This window comes from Haliotis asinina, chromosome 3, assembly GCF_037392515.1.
Source record: "Haliotis asinina isolate JCU_RB_2024 chromosome 3, JCU_Hal_asi_v2, whole genome shotgun sequence".
Classification (NCBI taxonomy): Eukaryota; Metazoa; Mollusca; class Gastropoda; order Lepetellida; family Haliotidae; genus Haliotis; species Haliotis asinina.
In genome coordinates this window covers 9,059,371-9,079,706 of record NC_090282.1, presented here as the reverse complement: position 1 = coordinate 9,079,706, position 20,336 = coordinate 9,059,371, and the positions used below count along the sequence as shown (strand labels likewise).

Below are 20,336 nucleotides of genomic sequence, written 5' to 3'. Positions count from 1 at the left end.
GTCTTAACACAAGTAATACAAAAATGTTTTCCGGTTGCGCATGTCTGAATGGGCAGGAAGTGTTGAGCCAAAATGGTGGGTAGGCAAGCTAACTGTGCTGTCAAAATCAAATTTGCGCCCAAATGATTGGTTTGTTGATTGTAAATTTCATTCACGTATGCGTCATGTTGGTTAATGTATTTTGATCAATATTTCATCGTGTACTTTATTTGCAGGCGGACTTTTTGAAAGGTCTCCCATCGTACAATGAGAGTAATTTTGCTAAATTCCACACAGATTCGGGTTGCAAAAGCAGCGTATGTATGATTTTTTATTTTGGGGTAAGTGCAGGGATTGGGAAAGGCAGGGGCTATGGGCCATTTTGCACATTAGAATAAAAAATGGCCCTTTATAATTTTTATGTTTACTATTGATACAAAAGGCAAGGCCCAGGCAAAGTCAGAAAATGGCTAATAATCCTGAAAATGGCTCTTTGTCAACTTCTTTCCCAATCTCTGTAAGAGTTACGCCCGTAACCACCCCCTGCCATATCACCCCCAGACCCACATCAAAAAGTGTCAAAGACCAATATTACAAACCGACATGCATACCTCACCATAAATACACATTCAATACACTAGAACTGGTCTAAAAAACAATCCGTGTACTTATTTCAGTGTTTGAATATAAGGTGCGATTATAGAATATGTTTGCCATTGAGTAATTTTGCTATTTTAACACCAATTCCACCAATATATTTTTTCCTTCTGATAATCAAATGGATAGGGGGGAATCAAAGGGTTAGGGTTGGGTCAGGTTAGGTTAGGGTTGATATTAGGATTGATTAGGATAAGGTGGTGAATGTATTCTGTAGTAGCTCCAAATTTTACATGAACAGAAAGGGATACGGGTGGAACTCTTTCCCATTTGTTTTAGGATATTAACAACACTACTATAGATGTAAGGAAATTCTTCACGCTCTTTTTCATATCATTTTGTTCAGCATGCATGATGCCTTTTTGTTTCAATGTTTGCTGAAGAATGCTATTAGACCTGTCACTTAATCAAAAATGGCTTTCAAGAAAATAATAAGGTTGAACATTGCCAGGATTAGCTATTTGAACCAGTCTAAGTAAACTTCGTCTCAGTGTATTTCGTTACACTACACCACTGAGTCTAACAAAACCTAGTGGAAGGTCGTGTCAGGTAACCTTTGAGCAATCAATGACAGTCCAGTGAAATGCGAGACGGTTAAATAGATTTAACCAATCAGACAACGGCTACTATTTAAGGATGGGAGGGACTTTCAAAATATTCAGGTCACCGACACAGATCTCTCCACAAACAAAAATCCGCATATAACACAGTTAATTGACCTGCAGTATATACGCTTTGGGGTTTCTGTTGACATGGTTACCATTAGCTAATATTTCCGCAAGATAACATCCTTGAATATTGTCAGAAACACTATTTTCAGCGACTGTTTACTCACTGTTGTCATGGCAGTATGTACGCCGTGTGCATCACCCGGAAGCGATCGTACACTAAATAGCATTTGGAATCGTTCGGGTACAAACCTTTTCCAGATAAAAAGCTCATAAGGGATGTGCGAATGTGCACTTTCGCGATTTGGTAAGCTGTGTTCTGATTGGTCAGTCTCAAAGGTTACCTGACGCGACCTCCCATAAGGTTTTGTTAGACTCAGTGGTGGAGTGTAAGGAAAAGTACTGAGGATAAGTTTACTTAGACTGTATTTGAACTGATTTAAAGATTGTGATTGTTGTGGGTCCTGGCCGCTGAGGAGTGGACTGAGGTGAAGTGGTGTTAAAGCCGTTTATTCTGTAAATGTATATACACCAGAGGAATATGATGTATGACCAAGGGGTGTAACAACTAACCTCGGCCGTGGCATGACATGAAGTCGCTAGCAATATTGCACAAAGGTTACCATGGATATCTTTACAATATCATATAATATTGCACATGAAGTGGCAATAGCAATATTGCACGAATGTTACCATTGATAATATGGTCTTTACAGTCTTTAATATTGCACGTTGACTATTATGAGCAAATGAAAAGAACCAGACATCACTCATACTTACTTATGTGCTGGTGCTAGTGTTTTATTAGCAGTCCCGTGCAACGCGATGCCTTATAGTAGATATATATATTAGACATTATAAATGATATCGCGAACCTTTATGATAATGGCAAAAAAAGTTGACATAAAAGGTACATACCTGTAAATATATATACACCAGAGGAATATGATGTATGACCGAGGGGTGTAACAACTAACCTCGGCCATGGCGTGACATGAAGTAGCAAGTAGGAAGATGCCTACGTCATGGAACAGGTAATGCACGAGCGGACACGGGACAGGTAAAGCACGAGATACTGCTGGTAATACAACCAGAGTAAGAGTGAGAAGAAGAAGCGCTCATAAAGCAGAGCAGAGAGGAATAAAGTAGGCGATACGTAATGTATTGGTAAATACATCCGGCGACATCCTCCCATCCTCTGAGAAATGTTGTCCTCAATATTTAAATGCAACAACACATTCAAACTGAGTAAACACAAACTTATACCACTACTTACACCTTGAGCGCACAAAATGACAAAACTCATACAAAAACTTCAAAATCCAAGGTACCAGCAGACGCTGTAAAATTTCAACCAATGTATCCTCTTTAGCTGACGAAACAGGATGACCTGTAGAAGACGGATAAGCCTGAATACCAGAATTAGTGACCCAATCACCACTCCTTAGCCAAGCTGGTGGAACTCTGGTCCGGGTAGGCCTCCCCATTTCAGAATTCGGCAACGGCTCAGGATTCAGTGTGTCTTCAACTACAGGACCAGAAGCAGAAGGTGTGTTGAGCCCTTGTTCAGCTGAAGCAGATGAATATCTCTTGAAGCACATTTCAATAAAGGTCTAGAATGCAGTTTACCGGGCACATCACCAGCCAGCTCTGTGGAGCAATTGTCTCACTATAGAGCCTTCACCCTTGATGATCTTAAGGGTGAGGGTCTAGTACCCTTTCCGTTCTTTAGCAGTAGAGGAAGTAACGTGTACGCGAGGCGGTCTCCCGTTACATGTACAATTGACTACCTGAGAGGAGGTCACTCATACGTGTGACTGCCTGATCACAGAGAGAGAAATTCTGCATGTCACACAAAAACGTGTCTGAGAGTGTTATATCTGAAAATAATTAAACAAAATTGGCTACAGTCATTCAGAGATGGTCAGGTTATTGGATGGCGTGAACGGACACATAAAAAGAGGAAATTGAATTGTCTAAAAATGACAAAAATCTGCAAAATTTGAGCAAAAATTGATGATATTCAACAGCGAATTTCACCTATGTGCATTTTTTTTCAGTATCTTACATTTAGTATTTTCTGAAAGCTCATTGATCGTAGATTCATAATATATATGCAGCTTTCAATGCACACCAGTTTGTTATTGTGTTGAAACATGTTTATTTTCTTCAAAACTGCGCGAACCGTCTTGCATGGAAGTGGCTGGCTTAGCGTGTCATTAATGGGAGGTACCTGATGCCTGACTAAATTGCTCAGTCAAAACATCCATCTTGCGACTTGGACTGTCTGAAGCGTATGTAATTTACATTGTGATATTTTTCTTGCGTTAAACATGAGGATATAATAAATTAAAGCAAAATCACGAATAACAGTTTTTCATATGGACTACTCTTTCGTTTGAAGTATAATCATTGGAAAACACGACTAAGAGAGGGGGTCACTTCTACCGATGTAGAACCAGTTTTACGTTTTATGTTTGCTGCCATACCAGTAGATTTTAGACTTTTGACGACAATTTTCACCTATGTGCACATTTCACACAAACATGATTTTATATTTTCTGAATGCTTATTCCATGCAGATTCACCTCGTAGTAGTACTTGTTCATGTACATGAACACACACGTGTACCACTGCATCAGTCTAAGTAATCTTCGTCTCAGTGTATTTCGTTACACTACACCACTGAGTCTAACAAAACCTAGTAGAAGGTCGCGTCAGGTAACCTTTGAGCAACCAATGACGGTCCAATCAAATGCGAGACGGTTAAATAGATTTAACCAATCAGACAACGGCTACTATTTAGGGATGGGAGGGAAATATTCAGGTCACCGAAACAGATCTCTCCACAAACAAAAATCCGCATATAACACAGTTAATTGACCTGCAGTGTATACGCTTTGGGGTTTCTGTTGACATATTTCTGCAAGATAACATCCCTGAATATTGTCAAAAACACTATTTTCAGCGACTGTTTACTCACTGTTGTCATGGCAGTATGTACGCCGTGTGCATCACCCGGAAGCGATCATACGCTAAATAGCATTTGGAATAGTTCGGGTACAAACCTTTTCCAGATAAAAAGTTCATAAGGGATGTGTGAATGTACATTTTCGCGATTTGGTAAGTTGTGTTCTGATTGGTCAATCTCAAAGGTTACATGACGTGACCTCCCATAAGGTTTTGTTAGACTCAGTGGTGGAGTGTAAGGAAAAGTACTGAGGATAAGTTTACTTAGACTGACCACTGCATTGAAACACATCTACTTTCCACCCACCGCTCGTCACAGACACACAAAACGTCCTCACAATATGGTTACGCACACAAGAGACACTTCTCAGAAGCACGAACAAAAGTACTCCACTTTTGACAACAATTTTCACCTATGTGCACATTTCACACAAACATGATTTTTATATTTTCTGAAAGCTTATTCCATGCAGATTTACCTCGTATAAGTACTTGTTCGTTTACACGAACGCACACATGTGTACCATCTCTTTGAAACATATCTACATTTCTGCCACCGCCCTTCACAGACACACAAACCTTCCTCACAAGATCGACATGCGCACAAGAGACGCCTTTTAGGAGCACAAGCATAAACAATAGTCAGGTTTTTGACGACGATTTTCACCTATGTGCTATTTCATAGAAACGTCATTTTAAAATTTTCGGAAAGCTTATTCAATGCAGATTTATACCATATAAGTACTTGTTCATGTACAAGAACGCACATATGTCTGTCATCGTGTTGAAATACATCTACTTTCCTCCTACTAGCCACAGACACACAAGCCACCCTCAAAATCACATATGTGCCAGTTTCATAGAAACATTATTTTAGCATGTTCTGGAAGCATATTCAATGCAGATTTACACCATATAAGTACTTGTTCATGTACACGAACGCACGTAGGTGTGTCATCGTGTTGAAACACATCTACTTTCCTCCCACTGCTCCTCACAGACACTCAAACCTTCCTCACAAGATCGTTACGCGTACGAGAGACACCATTGCAGTTTTTGACGACGATCTCCCCTATCTGACACATATTGGTGTCATCGTGTTGAAAGATACATACTTTATTTGAACACTCAGCATCTGCAAATGGGTCACGTGACACTTTTGCCGCAGGAGCCGACCCGGTGCTCAATGTGTTCACTCACGACAAGTGGTAAGTAACTTCAGAGGGCTGCATGATCTTTATAGTTTAAGCAGTATGTATTCTTGAACACACTGCATGCAGGAATTAGGACTCCTTTCCTTAAATTTTATGTCACTGTCACCAGCACGTAATTGTAGAAATACAAGTTCTCGACTTTTAACAGATGTACGGAAGATGCCACTTCCTGTATGGGTACAGGGTAAGTGAAACAACAACACATTCTTACCTTAACATACTGTGCACACTGAAGGGTCTGGAGGAATGGTGTCTTCCTAGATGTTAAGCCAATCGCCAACATGATACACAATTCTTCAGAAAATGATGATTTGTAGAGTTACATCAGCTTACCGATATAATGTAATATAAAGATCTTACAACCTGCAGGGGGCGTTAAGGTTGCGCATTTAAATTTGTATTATTTTTTTTTCATTTAGAAACTTGTTACAATGTGTGATTTCTTTTGTTTAAATGCCTTTATCAAATCGTGTCAGTTTCATAAATTAGGTTCAACTTACTTATGTGCATATTCATTACTAACTAGTCATTCACAAGCTGGTCCGTACAGAGAAACACCATCCTCAATTTGCAATAAGCATACATGTGATCAGTGAGCCATTAGAGCGGCTCTCCAGGACCCATAAAACAGTTAGCATCTAATTAGTTTGTTTTCTTCCCAACTTGTGTCATTTTACAAAATGTTGTAGAAAAGTGATACATAAGCAACTCAATGCTCATCTATTTATGATGGTCTTAAAAGAAACATCCATTTTTCTTTTAAGACGTTCAGAAATGTTTGCATTTGGTTCAGTTCCAATGGTGAACACTAGCTAGGATTAAAAGTCTGTTTGCTATAATTGTCTTGACAATGAAGTATTGCAGATTTATACCCGTGGAGACATTTACAACATGTGCATCAAAGCCTAAAATCCATGCATCAAAAACACTTTTGAGATGTGTTTACAAAATCAGTGTGTATACCGATGAAACTGTTCACTTCCGATAACACCTCACATACGAGGGGTTCATGCTTTGTTTGATTACCTGAAACTGTCGCGCATGCTTGCAGGGTCTGTATATTCAGTAAAACAGCCTACGTGGCTAATGCGGGCATAAGCTGACATGTATTCTTGAAGATACGATATTGACATGTCAACTCCATGAGCTGTAATGAAATATCGAAGCTAGCATTCTAATTTAACACTAATTTTGATTAGCACGAGATATCAGCTAAGGCTGACACTGAGTTCTATTTTTTTCGGTGTGCTGGGCATACGTCACTGTCACTTCCGAAAAATATGCAAATGGCTTTAAAGTTTTCCCAGGATTACTTTTGAAGAAGTTGGCTAAGTTTTGATTCATGCAAGATGCAGGATGGCGGTAGGGGTCGTACTAGTTTCAAAATATTCCGTAACTTTCTGCAAAGATGAATGTGTTAACATTTCCATCAGTAATACATTCAGATGAAATAAATCCCTTTTGATGAGCGATGAATTGATTTTTGTGTAATTGGCATATGTCAACGGCCGACCCTGGGTGTGGTATTTCTGCTTTCTCGATGTTTTTACGTGCTGAAAAAGTAGAGAGGTCCAGTATGCATCAACCTAGGATGATTATGAATATTTTGTCGGACAAACATCTTGTATTCTGCAAGTTGTAATCTATTCAGTGCAAATGACGAAAGCCTGGCATCTGAGATTGAAAAACCTGTTCATTCACGACTGTCAAGTACCGCATCACCCTAGGGGATTTCACGGGATGCTTTAATTACCCTGCATCGTGTTCGCACCCAATCGAGTTGATACCACAGTGATTGAATTAATTAGGGGGAAGCGCTTCAGTTAGTACCGCAGAGCACACCGTCTCGAGAACCAGACACGATAGGCATCTTGCCTACACATTACATCTCGGACTGTTTAGGGACAGCTAATTAGTCTGAAAAAGGGTGCCCGGTGAAGAGTAGTACTCACGCCAACCATACAAACGGTGAACAAATCATCAAAACTGAACCCATGTACTCCAAAACTGAACTCATATCCACCGAACAGTACAAAAATCACCAGAAACTGCCACAATATCCTCTAAAAGCGAAACAAACGCCCTGTAATGGAAACAAAACTCGCGTATCAGCTAGCGCACAAAACGGCAGTCACAGCATCCTGAAACGGCATGAATATCATCAAAGGTGGCGACAAGGGGAGACCAACAGGTTGTAGTGAATAATGTCTTTCATCACCATGAGCCTCCTCTTGAATATTTGACATCAGGATGTAGTGCATCAGCCTTCTATTATAACCTTCTCTATATACATACTGAAACGACGCATCAAGTACACAAAAAGAAGTTGTTATCCATAAAGAATCTTACTTTCTTGTGACTGGCTATACTTCTAAAATGCCCATCAAACAGATCATCTTTCTGTACACACAATGAACCCTCAGCATATCAGCAAATGAACCAGCCAATTGGAAGCCGTCGTTGCACTTGAGTGCATATCGACCTGCTATGACTGGGTTCGGTCTCCTGAGGGCTTCGTTTCGGGGGAAGTAAGCCCAAGTACAAAATATTACACTTTTGAATCGCGATTGTACGCTTATGATTGTGTTTATTTGTTTTTTTACAAGCAGCAATGTATATTATATGTCATGAATAAGTGATAAATGTGTTTTAATTATGTTTGATTTTTTGGTTGCATGTGACCTTCAAGTTTTAGAGGGGAAGTACAGTAAAATGAATAGGAAATCTCATTAAATTGTCCCTCACAAAAAAAGAATCTACAGCTGATGATATTCAGCCTTACGTGGGTCAAATCAGATTTCTGGTATTTGGCGTACTGCACAATATCAAGGATTGAGCAGAGTCAGCCTGATTGAATCTCGTTTGTCCAGCGTATGTTGTTTTGCTTACAAATTCACTAGAGACGACTGATAAGACAAAAGGAGATTAAAGGGGCCTTACAGACATTAAGGTAGTCTTGATTTAGCTTACAGTGTCCTGAGGGGGAAACAATGAGGTAATATGACACAAACTTTTATGGCTTTAGATGTTGACAAATTAACTTATAATACTGACCGGTGAGATGGACACATGTTAATGTGTATCACTCAGGACATGTTGCTTTTGTTGAGTATTGATAACTATTTCTGTGGAAACACAGTTGTTTATCACCTTTCTTTATATGATTTCTCCATAGATTGGTAGACCCACTGTGTACATCTCAACCAAAGACTACCCTTCAGAGCAAGGTAAGCTTCTTCCTCTGCTTGCTTCCAGCAACACATCCATGTAATTACTGATTTAGTTTGCGCTGGCTTTGACACATCAAGAAGAAGTGGTCTCAACAGATGTTTTTAGTCTGTAACTTAACTAAAGTCAGACTGTCAAAGGTTCCTCACATTAGCAGTGACATTGCGTGAACCTTTCAAAACCTGTCAAAGAACATTCATACATGTTATTGTTATTGGTTATTTTGAAGCATACATGTGTAATTTTTATTCTTATTTTTTCTTATCCTGACTCATGCTTATTTGCTTATCTCATCCCTCTGTGCGAAGATAGTGGAACACTTGAAATCCCTTGAGGTTCACTTCGTTTGAAGCAGACATACAATGACATTCAACCACGATAAGCTTCCCTGTTTCCCACCACATCGGTCACATGACCAGCCCTGTTTGTTACTCTCTCCTCCATCGCTTGTTGAGATGGTTGGAGTCAAGTTGGGACTTGAGGCCCTATACGGCATTTAACATCATTTCACATTTCGGTCCTTTACACAGAATTTAGCGGTATACAACTTTGGTCTATATTAATTATTACAATATGAAATTGTGGATGAATTTACATATTTTATATGTTGAGCATGTTACATATTTTGTCATGTGAGATTACGTTTTCAGTGATGAAATCATGCTCCTGGTGTCAGTTATGGCTCTCTGCGGTTGTTCTGTATCATTATGTCTTACTTGCAAGATTATTTGTTCAAGTGTTAACTGTAAACGTGGTAAGAATTTGTTATTGTATTTGTTTACCATTCAAATATGTGCAAAACTTTTTCCGTAGACTCACTTAAGGCAGGCAATTTGATTCTTATTGCGTCTAGCAGCTGCATGCTAACTGCTACTGATATTCAGGTTTATAGTGAATCGCTAGATGTGCCCAGGGGTTGCCGTCAGGATAACATGGACACTAGGTCTTTGCCCCAGAAGAGGTCGTCAGAATTGATGTCATCTGAACCAAAGAAGTTGAAGTCATCTGTGTCCTCCAAGACTAGTCTTCAACTGTTAGATACTACTAGATCATTGTTGAAACAAGGGAGCAGCTCTTCTATGATTTCCTTCAGTGATGATACTGTCCCTCCTGACAAACAAGACATCTACGATGAATATCAATTCCTACTTCCTGAGGTTCAGAGCTTCAGGAAATCAGTGCCAAATGCAGTTAAGGGGATGCACTGTGTGAACGATCCCGTTCACAATGATCTTCATCATCAGCTAGATCATCTCAATGCAGTTTTGAGGACGCACTTTGTGAACGCTCCTGTTCATGAAGATCTTAACCATCAGCTGTGTGAGTGTATTATGTCGACACAGTAAGAGGATGCATCCTTCATCAACTTGCTGAGTGCACATACGCAGTATCCTATTATAGCCAGAAGGATTCAACAATTACCTTTCCCGATTGTTCCCAATTGTCACAGACGTCGTCATCGTTCATCATCGTCGTCAGATGTGGTCTCTACGCAAGCATGCATGGAAGCATTCACAAATTGATGACCATTCCAGGGATGCATGCAGACATGATGATCACTCCAATGTTGTCATCACCATTGAACACTGATCTATATTCTTCATAGGAGCATGAGCACATGCATGCACGAGCGCATTCAGAGAATGCGAACTATTCTAATAGACTGACACATTCCAGCATTCGCTGTTTAATGCCAAAAGTTTCCAATTTCGAAGAAGACCGGATGATTTTACCTACTCTACTCAAAGAAGGATCAACAGTTTATTTCCAGGCATCAGGTACTAACATCACGTTGTGTTGCACCAGCAGGGAGGAATTCAACAAGATTATTTTGATGTTTCATGGAACCCAGTCAACCTATATCAATGTTCGAAAGTGTGGGAATTGCTTCGCAACATCTATACATATGGAAATTAATTAAGCAACACCAAATTCAAAGACACATAAAAACTTAACAAAGTTTAACGAAGTAATTTTGATGATTGATTATTCAATTTTGATGTATTGACATACAGCATGAGCTTTTCATGGGTTGATATGACGCGCGTGAAGCTTGCACAGCGCACGTGCATTGCTTTAACCTCAACTTTCGAAAAATGCACTTTTTCCCTGGGGTGTTTACAAGCGCAGGTTGTCGATTGCATTCGGTTTTTCATTCATTTCAATGTCATGGCACGTAGGAAATTATCAGAGGCCACTCGTTGGCAAATAATCGGCATGAGGAATGCTGGTATGTCTCTAAGACAAATCGGGACTCAAATCGGACGACATCATTCCATAATTTCAAAACTTTTGAAAAAATACCGGGCCACTAATGAAGTTAAAGACCTGCCTAGACCAGGAAGACCCAGGAAGACCACAGTCCGGGAGGACAGAGCTTTACTGAGACTTGTACGGCGCAGGTCCTTCGACTCGAGCTCTCGGTTGAGACAGGAGTGGCTTCCAGGGAGACCCATCTCGAACAGGACTGTTCGGAATCGTCTGAAAGCTGCAGGATACCGGGCAAGGAGGCCAATCAAGCGACCCAGACTGTCTCCAGCCCATAAGGCAGCCCGACTGGCCTGGTGTAATGACCGTTTGCACTGGAACATTGCCTCTTGGAGGAAGGTCCATTTCTCAGATGAGAGCCGGTTCTTGCTGCACATGGTGGACGGTCGTACTCGGGTCTGGAGGCAGAGGAACACAGCAATGGCTCCACGGAACATCCAGGAGACTGTGGCCTTTGGGGGAGGTTCCGTTATGGTATGGGGGTGCATTTCCATGAACTGCAAGTTGGATATCATTACCATCCGTGGCAACCTTAACGGTGTTCGTTACCAACAGGAGGTTCTTGACAGGGCTGTGGTACCTCATTTTGAGAACCATCCTCTGGCAACGAGACCCATATTTATGGACGACAATGCTAGACCTCACAGGGCGCATGCTGTAAATGATTTTTTGCGGCAAAATGCAATTGACAGAATTCCATGGCCTGCCATGAGCCCTGACCTCAACCCCATTGAACATTTGTGGGACTTTATTGGCCGTCGTGTGAGGCAGAGAGACCCACCAGTCCATAATCTCAACGAATTGACGGCTGCCCTGCATGAGGAGTGGAACAGGATCCCCCAGAATCAGATCCGGAGACTCATCCAAGGAATGAGGAGGCGTCTGGAATCGGTGGTGCGTGCGCAGGGAGGACACACTAGATATTGATGAAAGTCGGTGTGCAGACTCTCAGATGACTGTTCTTTCTTTCCATGTGACATTTGTGTTAATACACCTGACAACAACGTCTGTGGATGAATAGTAAATTGTGTCCATTTTTTCATGAATTTAAGACAGTTTTAAGAATTTGGATTTCGTTGCAATAAAGCAAAGTCTTGATACTTTTTCCCTTTAAGTTGTTTGTCAGAGATCGTCTGTTGAATAAAAAAGTGTCAAACTATATCAACCCGGCATATTTTGATTGTCAGAACACTTCAAAGTTGCTCCAATAGAAAAAATTGGGGTGTTGCTTGATTAATTTCCAGGTGTATATATAAGATAACAATGGGATAACCTTCAGTTGAAGAACACCAATACAACAACAAGGAGGACAGTCTACCTATGTCAGTATAAAGTGCCGGAAGGGTAATCACTGACTGCACAAATTTCACAATGATCATTTGGCTGCAACATCAGTGAAGTCACGTCTGGAATCTGATTGGTCTTTGAAAGACAATGCTCTGCGCAGAGCTAGTGTTCTTGTATCTGGTAGTCATCTACAGATGTAAACAATCCTTCCATCATTGGAAAGACATTATTTACAACCCAGATAGCAGTCTACAGCAGCATTTGATTGTCTCCTCGAGGTAAGAGATCTTCTAACAGCAGATTCAACGTTGTTTATCTGGAGGCTTGCAGCAACAGATGGATGACTGCTTGCACACAACTGACAGTGTTGACGATCTGAAGACAAAGTGAATCCAGTACCAACATCTTCATTACAGATGAAACATGTAACTGTTTGTACTACCCCACCGACGGTCATCATGTATTTTCGGCTGATTGAAACGTTACTGTAACTATGAGCATGGCATACACAGAATGGTATTGCATTTCTGTAAGATTATTGATGAAGTCAGACTTATTTGACAGAGCTGCAACTGCAACATTCTTTTCTACGTGAATGACAAAGTTCAAGTGACTATTCATTCCACTATCTACCAGGACACCTACAGAGGTATCCTGCAACACTATCTCAGTATGGATTAGAGCATTATACCGATGGCCTACAAAGCAGCAGGACTTAAACCCCCACAAGTCTCCAATTCACATGAAGTAAGAACCTTGGCGTCAACATCCGCTCTACATGGAAATAGCTCGCTTACAATGATAATGGAGTCCTGCTTTTGGAGATTGACTCGATACTCGTAATGAAAATACTTGTACATGTGAAGGGTCTCAACTTGTTTTGAATGGAATCTTGACATACAGTTGTATTAGACACTAGCAGGATGCTAGCTGATCTATGTATCGTCACGTTCCAGTCAGCGATCGTTTCACAAGAAAAGTTTGCTTTATTCTCCCGTTTCACAGACCGAATTACCACCATTACAGTTCTTGAAGAGGGGAAAGTACTGGATGAACTTACATAGCAGCCAACAGAATCCATTGTGGTCTGACCCACTGTCGATAGCATAAAAAATACAAAAAAATTTCCACAATTTCATAGTGTAATGATAATTAATATAGACCAAAGCCGTGTACTGATAAATTCTGTGTATAGGACCGAAATATAAAATGATGTTAAATGCCATATAGGGACTCAAGTCGACTCCAACATCGACTAACAAACAGGGCTAGTCATGTGACCATTGTGGAGTGGAAACAGGGAGACTTCCTGTGGGTGAGTGTGATTGTATGTCTGCTTCAAAAGAAGGGAGCTTCAAGGGATTTCAAGTGTTCCACTATCTTCACCCAGAGGGAGGAGATAAACAAATAAGCATGAGTGAGGATAAGTATAAAATGTCAATTTTATTCAGAGAATTACATTTTTATTCCCTTTGTTAATGCTGACTGTTATCAAGGTTATGTTTGAATTTAACATGTACATGGTTGACTTTCATACTTGAAATTACAAATGGTATTGAAAAGGGATTTGAAATTTTTTTTGTTCCCAACATCCCCATTGACTTATTAGATTAAACAATTTTTTCAAAACGTTCAGACTTGTCACAGTGTGGCTAAAATATTGCCTATATGCTGTTAACTAGCTCACTGACTTACAATGTTAATACAATCCAGTTAATTATGTAATTTTCTTTGTCTTGTCAAAACCACTGAGTAGGTCTAATGTCAATTTCAGTGATCACAACAGAGAAGACCAACATCCTTCTCCGCTATCTTCACCAACAATGGGATAAGAAGGTGTGTCACAATTATGGATACAGAGATAGGGTCAAGCTGTAAATCAACCAAGAATGGTGTAGAGGGGACAGCTGAGACAAGTGATTGGTTTAGACAAGTATGACAGTTGAGAGAGTTTTTATTCTATGTTAATGGAGACAGGAAAAGATATGGTTCAGGAGAGAGAGGATGAGTTCAGGTAATGGTCTGTGTTGGTGGAGACAGGATAGAGAGGAAGACTTCAGGTAATTGTCTGGGTTAGTGGAGACAGGATAGAGAGGAAGACTTCAGGTAATTGTCTGGGTTCATGGAGACAGGATAGAGAGGAAGACTTCAGGTAATTGTCTGGGTTAGTGGAGACAGGATAGAAAGGAAGACTTCAGGTAATTGGGTTAGTGGAGACAGGATAGAGAGGAAGACTTCAGGTAATTGTCTGGGTTAGTGGAGACAGGATAAAGAGGAAGACTTCAGGTAATTGTCTGTGTTAGTGGAGACAGGATAGAGAGGAAGACTTCAGGTAATTGTCTGTGTTAGTGGAGACAGGATAGAGAGGAAGACTTCAGGTAATTGTCTGTGTTAGTGGAGACAGGATAGAGAGGAAGACTTCAGGTGATTGTCTGGGTTCGTGGAGACAGTATAGAGAGGAAGAGTTCAGGTAACAGCCTGGGTTGGTGGAGACAGGATAGAGAGGAATACTTTAGGTAACAGCCTGGGTTGGTGGAGACGGGGTACATAGAGTTCAGGAGAGAGTAAGTTTCAGTTATGGTCTGTCTAACTGGAGGCAAGATATTGGTGGTTAAAGGAGACCTGGATCACGGTAGGACAGGATGAGTACTTTGAAATGGCAAATGGTTGTAACTTGAGAAGATTTCTGCAATCTGTTTGTGGGACATCAGTTTAAATATTTGATTGATTGCTTCTGTATTGCTGTGATTACACCTCAGTAGATCTACAGTGTTTGTGTATTTTCCAGAATGCCAGCAAGAAGCGCGACTCAACCAGGGCCAGTCTTGAGACCCCAGAAGGCAACTCTCCCAGTAAGATGCCAAGGTTAGCTGCCACTGATGACAACTCCTAGTACTGCCTGTATATGTGTGGTTGGACAACTAGAAGACATCAGCATTCTCAGCATTGCCTCATGGAGCGAGTGCTTTGGGTTGTCTGTGTTGGAAGATGGAATTTTTTAAATTGACTTGAAATATGCCCTATACAGTAATGACTGGTCAGGGATACAGGGCATTAAAGATGGCAGCAGGAAGGTGCCATACTGTTGTGTGTATTTGAAGATGTTTAGTTGTGTTGGGGGCATGTACTTTATATAACATAGACAGGAAAGTTAAACAGTCTGGAGCTCCACAGGAACATTTTAAATAAATACTGTGAGTGTAGGAGATCTTGCAGGTTTGGACAGGTTTTAAGCAAATTTTGAATGACGTTGGTTATTCTTCTTTCTTGCTAGTGCTGACAAATGCTGTGCTTGATCTGTCTCGTCTCATGCTGCCATAATGACAACATGCTGATGTGTTGTGTATCTTGTCATATCCCTTTACTTAAAATAAGAAATGTATATGGTTTCTTATGATTCATAAGTTTTTATGTTTTTACAGTTGATTTTGCTGAACATGATCCTGTAATGGTTTAAGCTCTATTTTTTATGTTTAAATGACAATTTTCAAATGTAAAAATCTACCAAGTTGAACCTCCAGACATAATTGTCCGTGAAACAGAATGATACATATGTTATTCATTTATTTTATTTCTGAGACTTGAGTTTGCAAGGCTACATGTGTTCTGCTTGATGAGTGGAATAACCTCACTGCTTCTGTCAGGGATTACTTCATTTGTTCAGTGATACTGTGGTGAAAATATAGCCTAGGCTGAGTATGTTAAATGTGTACTGGGTCTTATGACTTTCATTGTAAATATCTTTGTATATATTTCCTTTGTACATATTTAACACTGCATTATTTGTTCTGTAACAGATGGTTGTTATGGGCAGGGAACTTAGTACATTACTTAGCATGGCAACTTAACAAACAACCATGTACTCTTGTGTTCTCAACTAGCTGCCTCTTTTATAGCATTTATTAGGAGCTACAAGCTGCCCCAATCTCATTCCAAGTCCAAGATTATTCAATCAGGAACTGTGCCTGTTTGTTAGGAGGAAATCTCAACTGGAATCTCTATTCTAACCCAACACCAGTTTTGCAGTAAGTGATCAGTTCATGTTATCATGGACCTTGCATTTTTGTACCTGTTATGTACCTCTTAATGAGAGAGAACCTGCTGGTGTCTGCATACTAGTCACTGAGAGCCTGAAGGTGTCTCTTTACCAGTCACTGAGAGTCTGCTGGTGTCTGTATACCAGTCACCGAGAGCCTGTTGGGGTCTTTATGCCAGTCAGTGAGAACCTGCTGGTGTCTGTGTACCAGTCACCGAGTGCCTGTTGGTGTCTTTATACCAGTCAATGAGAACCTGCTGGTGTCTGCATACTAGTCACTGAGAGCCTGAAGGTGTCTCTATACCAGTCATTGAGAGCCTGCTGGTGTCTGTATACCAGTCTTTGAAATCCTGCAGAGGTCTGTTTCAAAGGCAATGTGAGCCTGCTGGTGTCATTACGCCAGTGAGGAATCCTACTCAAGCCAGTATGCACAGAAGCAGCTGTGTCAAATAATGGTAAAGAATACCATCATACATGCATTTTTGCACAACTAGGATGACGTTATCATGACATCTCAGACTTTCTGGAGTCATTTGAACATTTACTGATGCAAGTGTGAGCGTTGACCACCAGGGAAATAGGTTTTAAACATGGCATGATCGGCAGACTAATAGAAGATAACATCTTCGCTGATGAAGCTGTTCTCATTGGTAGCAAGGGGTAAACAGTATAAGCCAATCCAGGGAACTAGAATGATCTATTGACTGGATCAGCCATTGATTGGCCATGTATATATATTCACCTTGTTCATTCTATCAACTACTGTTACCATTTCTTACAATTTATCCAGTTTCATTTCTGCTTGACATGTGCCATTTGTATTGTAATTATATGTAAATTCTTTCATTTACTTGTATTGTGCTGTCTCTGTCAACATTAAAACTCTCTGAAAGATGGGATTGTCTTTGTCATCTTTTTCATAGTACATAAGTAAAACAATGGAAAACTACATGGCAACTGGTACCCACAGTGTTGTCAAAGAAATGCCTGCTTTGCCAGTGGCCATTTATGGTTATATAATTATGCTTTTCACAAAGGGCCCACCATTTAATCATCTGGGTTTAGTTGCTGATACTCATGTTAAGAAAGACCAGTTTCCATTTCTGTTACTGCTTCAATATTGTAAGATAGTCATGTTTACGCTAGAAGCATGATGGCTTGAATACTGAATACATGGGTTATAAGATCCACTTGTTGGGCTGGTAAGACCAACGGTCAACCAGTGCTTGGACAAACATTGCGTTGTGATACTGATGTACTGACTGCCCACGAAATACATGGTCAACAAGACCAAATGTTCACAAACATCTTGTTCTGATACCCAGAATATGACAACGCTGCTGATAACCTTCTCAGCCCAGTGTTGAACATAGCACGTGGTGTACTGAAACTCAGACCAGCCAATAATATTTCCAACACAACTTCTGTCAGTGAAAACAAACTGTTTACCACGAAAACCATGGGAATACACAGAACTGCTATGTCAGAGGGTTGTGACTGATATTCTAGAAATGCAACATAAATACACCTGGTATTCAGTGGCAAGGCAGACTTCTCTCACGGGCTCACCAGGAGTCATCACAGACGTTTTAAAAAAATAAACATAAATATGTCTTCAAATTTGTTGCGATTTTTCAGACCAAGACACAAATTAAGGCATGATGTTTGTATATCCATGTTTAATTGTGGACAAATGTGTTTAGACTTTTTATTTCAGTCCATGAAAGGGCTAAAAATGAGCTGTTTTCACTGTCCCTCAGTCAGGGTGTTGTTCGTTTTTAATATCTGTTGATATAAATTCACTAAATTAGTTAACTTTCGGGGGCTGATTTCATGTGTATAAACTGTTTATTTCACACACATAATGATTGAAAGATGTTTCATGCCATATTTTTTAAAATAAGACATGTTTTGTACCTGTCCCTCAGCTATTGTTGTCCGTAATGACAGCCTCAAATTTGAAATAGTGTATGATCCCTGATGCCAAGATACCCAAACTTCTGCATGCTCTTTGGCACTTTCTGTGTTCTTTTGGTGACCCAAGTTCCAGATGTTCTGTTGACTGAGAACTGCGGGGAAAGGACGTAAAATATTAGGACTTGGAGCATATATTTATTAAGCATCTTTCCTGTAACAATACTGTTGCACTGACATGTACAATTTTGCAAAATTTTGTTTCCATGATTGTATTTGAACTATGAAACATTTGAAACTTGCGAAGTCCAATTTTTACGAGGGGGCATTAATTTCCTCATAATGTAATTTGTGTTGATGTACTTCTTTCCTAACATTCTTTCCTGTAACGCTAAAAATTGTAACAGGAAAGAAAAATCAGCTGTTTAAAGAGGAACTATGTATATTATAAACTAGTATCTTAATATATTATTAGGTGTGAACCTGTCACACTTTTGGTTCAATATATTATATTTATACAATGTGAAAAACAGATGAAAAATGATATTTTTCCCCTCAAACTGTTACAGTAGAGAATGGTATTTGTTACGGGAAAGAATATATCTGTTACTGTTATTTTCATGTTCAAGTTTTTACTAATATCTTACCCTAAGTAGGAGTAAACATTACATGAATATTATTCTCTACCATATGTATATGCAATTAGCAGCGTTTGCTGGATGTACATACTGATTTAACTACAATGAATGCAACCGTTACAGTAAAGAATTAATTCTGTTACTGTGAAGGACGTTTATGTTACGGTAAAGAAAAACAGCCGTTCACATGGAATATTTGTATTAAATATGCGTATGTCTTAATATATTCTTAGGTGTAAACCAGTGTAAACTCACATTTTTTGGTTCAATGTATTGATGTTTATTTAATGTGAAAAACAGATTGTTAAGCAACATTTTTTGTCTTTTCTGTAGCAAGTGTATCTTTCCCGTAACAACATTTTTTGTATTTTTTTAAGGTTTTAAATAATCATATTGATTTAAAAATACTGTATCAAGAAGTATGAATGTTTTCAATACCATTGATGTACTAAAATATTTTCTTCTGTGAGATTTTGCCGAAAAAACAAAACAAAATGGAAACTTAGTTCTATGTGTGATTTCTAGAAAGTATACATACAAATCTATTTAAGCAAAGAAATCCATGCTAATTCAAACATTTATGTGGATATACATACAATCGAAGCTTATCTTCATGTCTGTCACACAATATTGCCAGAAATATCATTTTTATGACATGCTATATCATCTTAAGTTGTAACGGGAAAGAAATGTAAATTTGGTGATTTGAGAAAACATTTTTTTTTAAAATAATTGCAATTAAGGCCTAATTTTGTTATGTCTAGAAAGAGCAATAGCATATGATGCTATTTAAAGAATGAAAAAATAGCTTGTCAATCATTTCATTTTGTCATTTTATGAGAACTAAATGTTGGCATATTTTGAAAACAACTCATAAAATGCCTCAGTTCTCAGTTCTAGTAATCTAGACTGTTTGTATTCATTGTGATGTCTTGAGTTTTCTGATTAACCCGTCTTCGTTGAAAGCCAGGTGATTCCTGTTATTACAGCCCGAGCTTGGGACTCTTGTGAATACTTGGGTTACTCTGCTACAATATTCAAAGTTCAGTATGTAAATATGCAGACATTTCCAGGATTACACAGAGGTCCTTTTAGTAAATGTTTTAGAATACAAGTAACCTGTACTGACGACTTGCCTTCTCCACATATATTCTGTTTGCATGAACTAAGGACTATTAACTGGTGGAGTTAAAGTATTGTAAACAATACTACAAAAATGGTTATCGCCTTGTATTTTCTCATCTCAACTCTCATCAAAAGGCTGATATAAAATCAATGTTAGGATAGACAGGATAGACTATTATTTCAAATCACAACCTGAAGTCAGCCTGCATTCTTGAGGCCTCAAAAATGTGTAGTGTATCAGTTATTTTGTGTGAAATGTGTAGGCTCTATATAACACAATAATCCTGTGGACGCAGTATACGGATGTAGTCTGTTTGGATCTAAAGCAAACCGATGAATTGCAGTCTAGCTC

The 20,336-nt window shown here is 39.4% G+C and overlaps 1 protein-coding gene across 1 annotated transcript; it reads left to right on the top strand.

The window, feature by feature from the left end:
• Window positions 1-17: 17 nt before the first annotated feature.
• Window positions 18-17,202, top strand: LOC137277419 (DET1- and DDB1-associated protein 1-like). The gene is made up of 5 exons (XM_067809138.1): window positions 18-75; window positions 216-296; window positions 8,664-8,715; window positions 14,046-14,107; window positions 15,060-17,202. The coding sequence occupies exons 1-5, from the start codon at window positions 73-75 to the stop codon at window positions 15,162-15,164; spliced, it is 303 nt and encodes a 100-aa protein (XP_067665239.1). The 5' UTR covers window positions 18-72; the 3' UTR covers window positions 15,165-17,202.
• Window positions 17,203-20,336: the final 3,134 nt, after the last annotated feature.

What these genes read in the sequence shown, in the direction of transcription:
- LOC137277419 (XM_067809138.1), top strand. An exon ending in ATTCGGGTTGCAAAAGCAGC is followed by an intron (nt 297 to 8,663) that starts GTATGTATGATT and finishes ATTTCTCCATAG; the next exon opens with ATTGGTAGACCCACTGTGTA. An exon ending in AGACTACCCTTCAGAGCAAG is followed by an intron (nt 8,716 to 14,045) that starts GTAAGCTTCTTC and finishes TGTCAATTTCAG; the next exon opens with TGATCACAACAGAGAAGACC.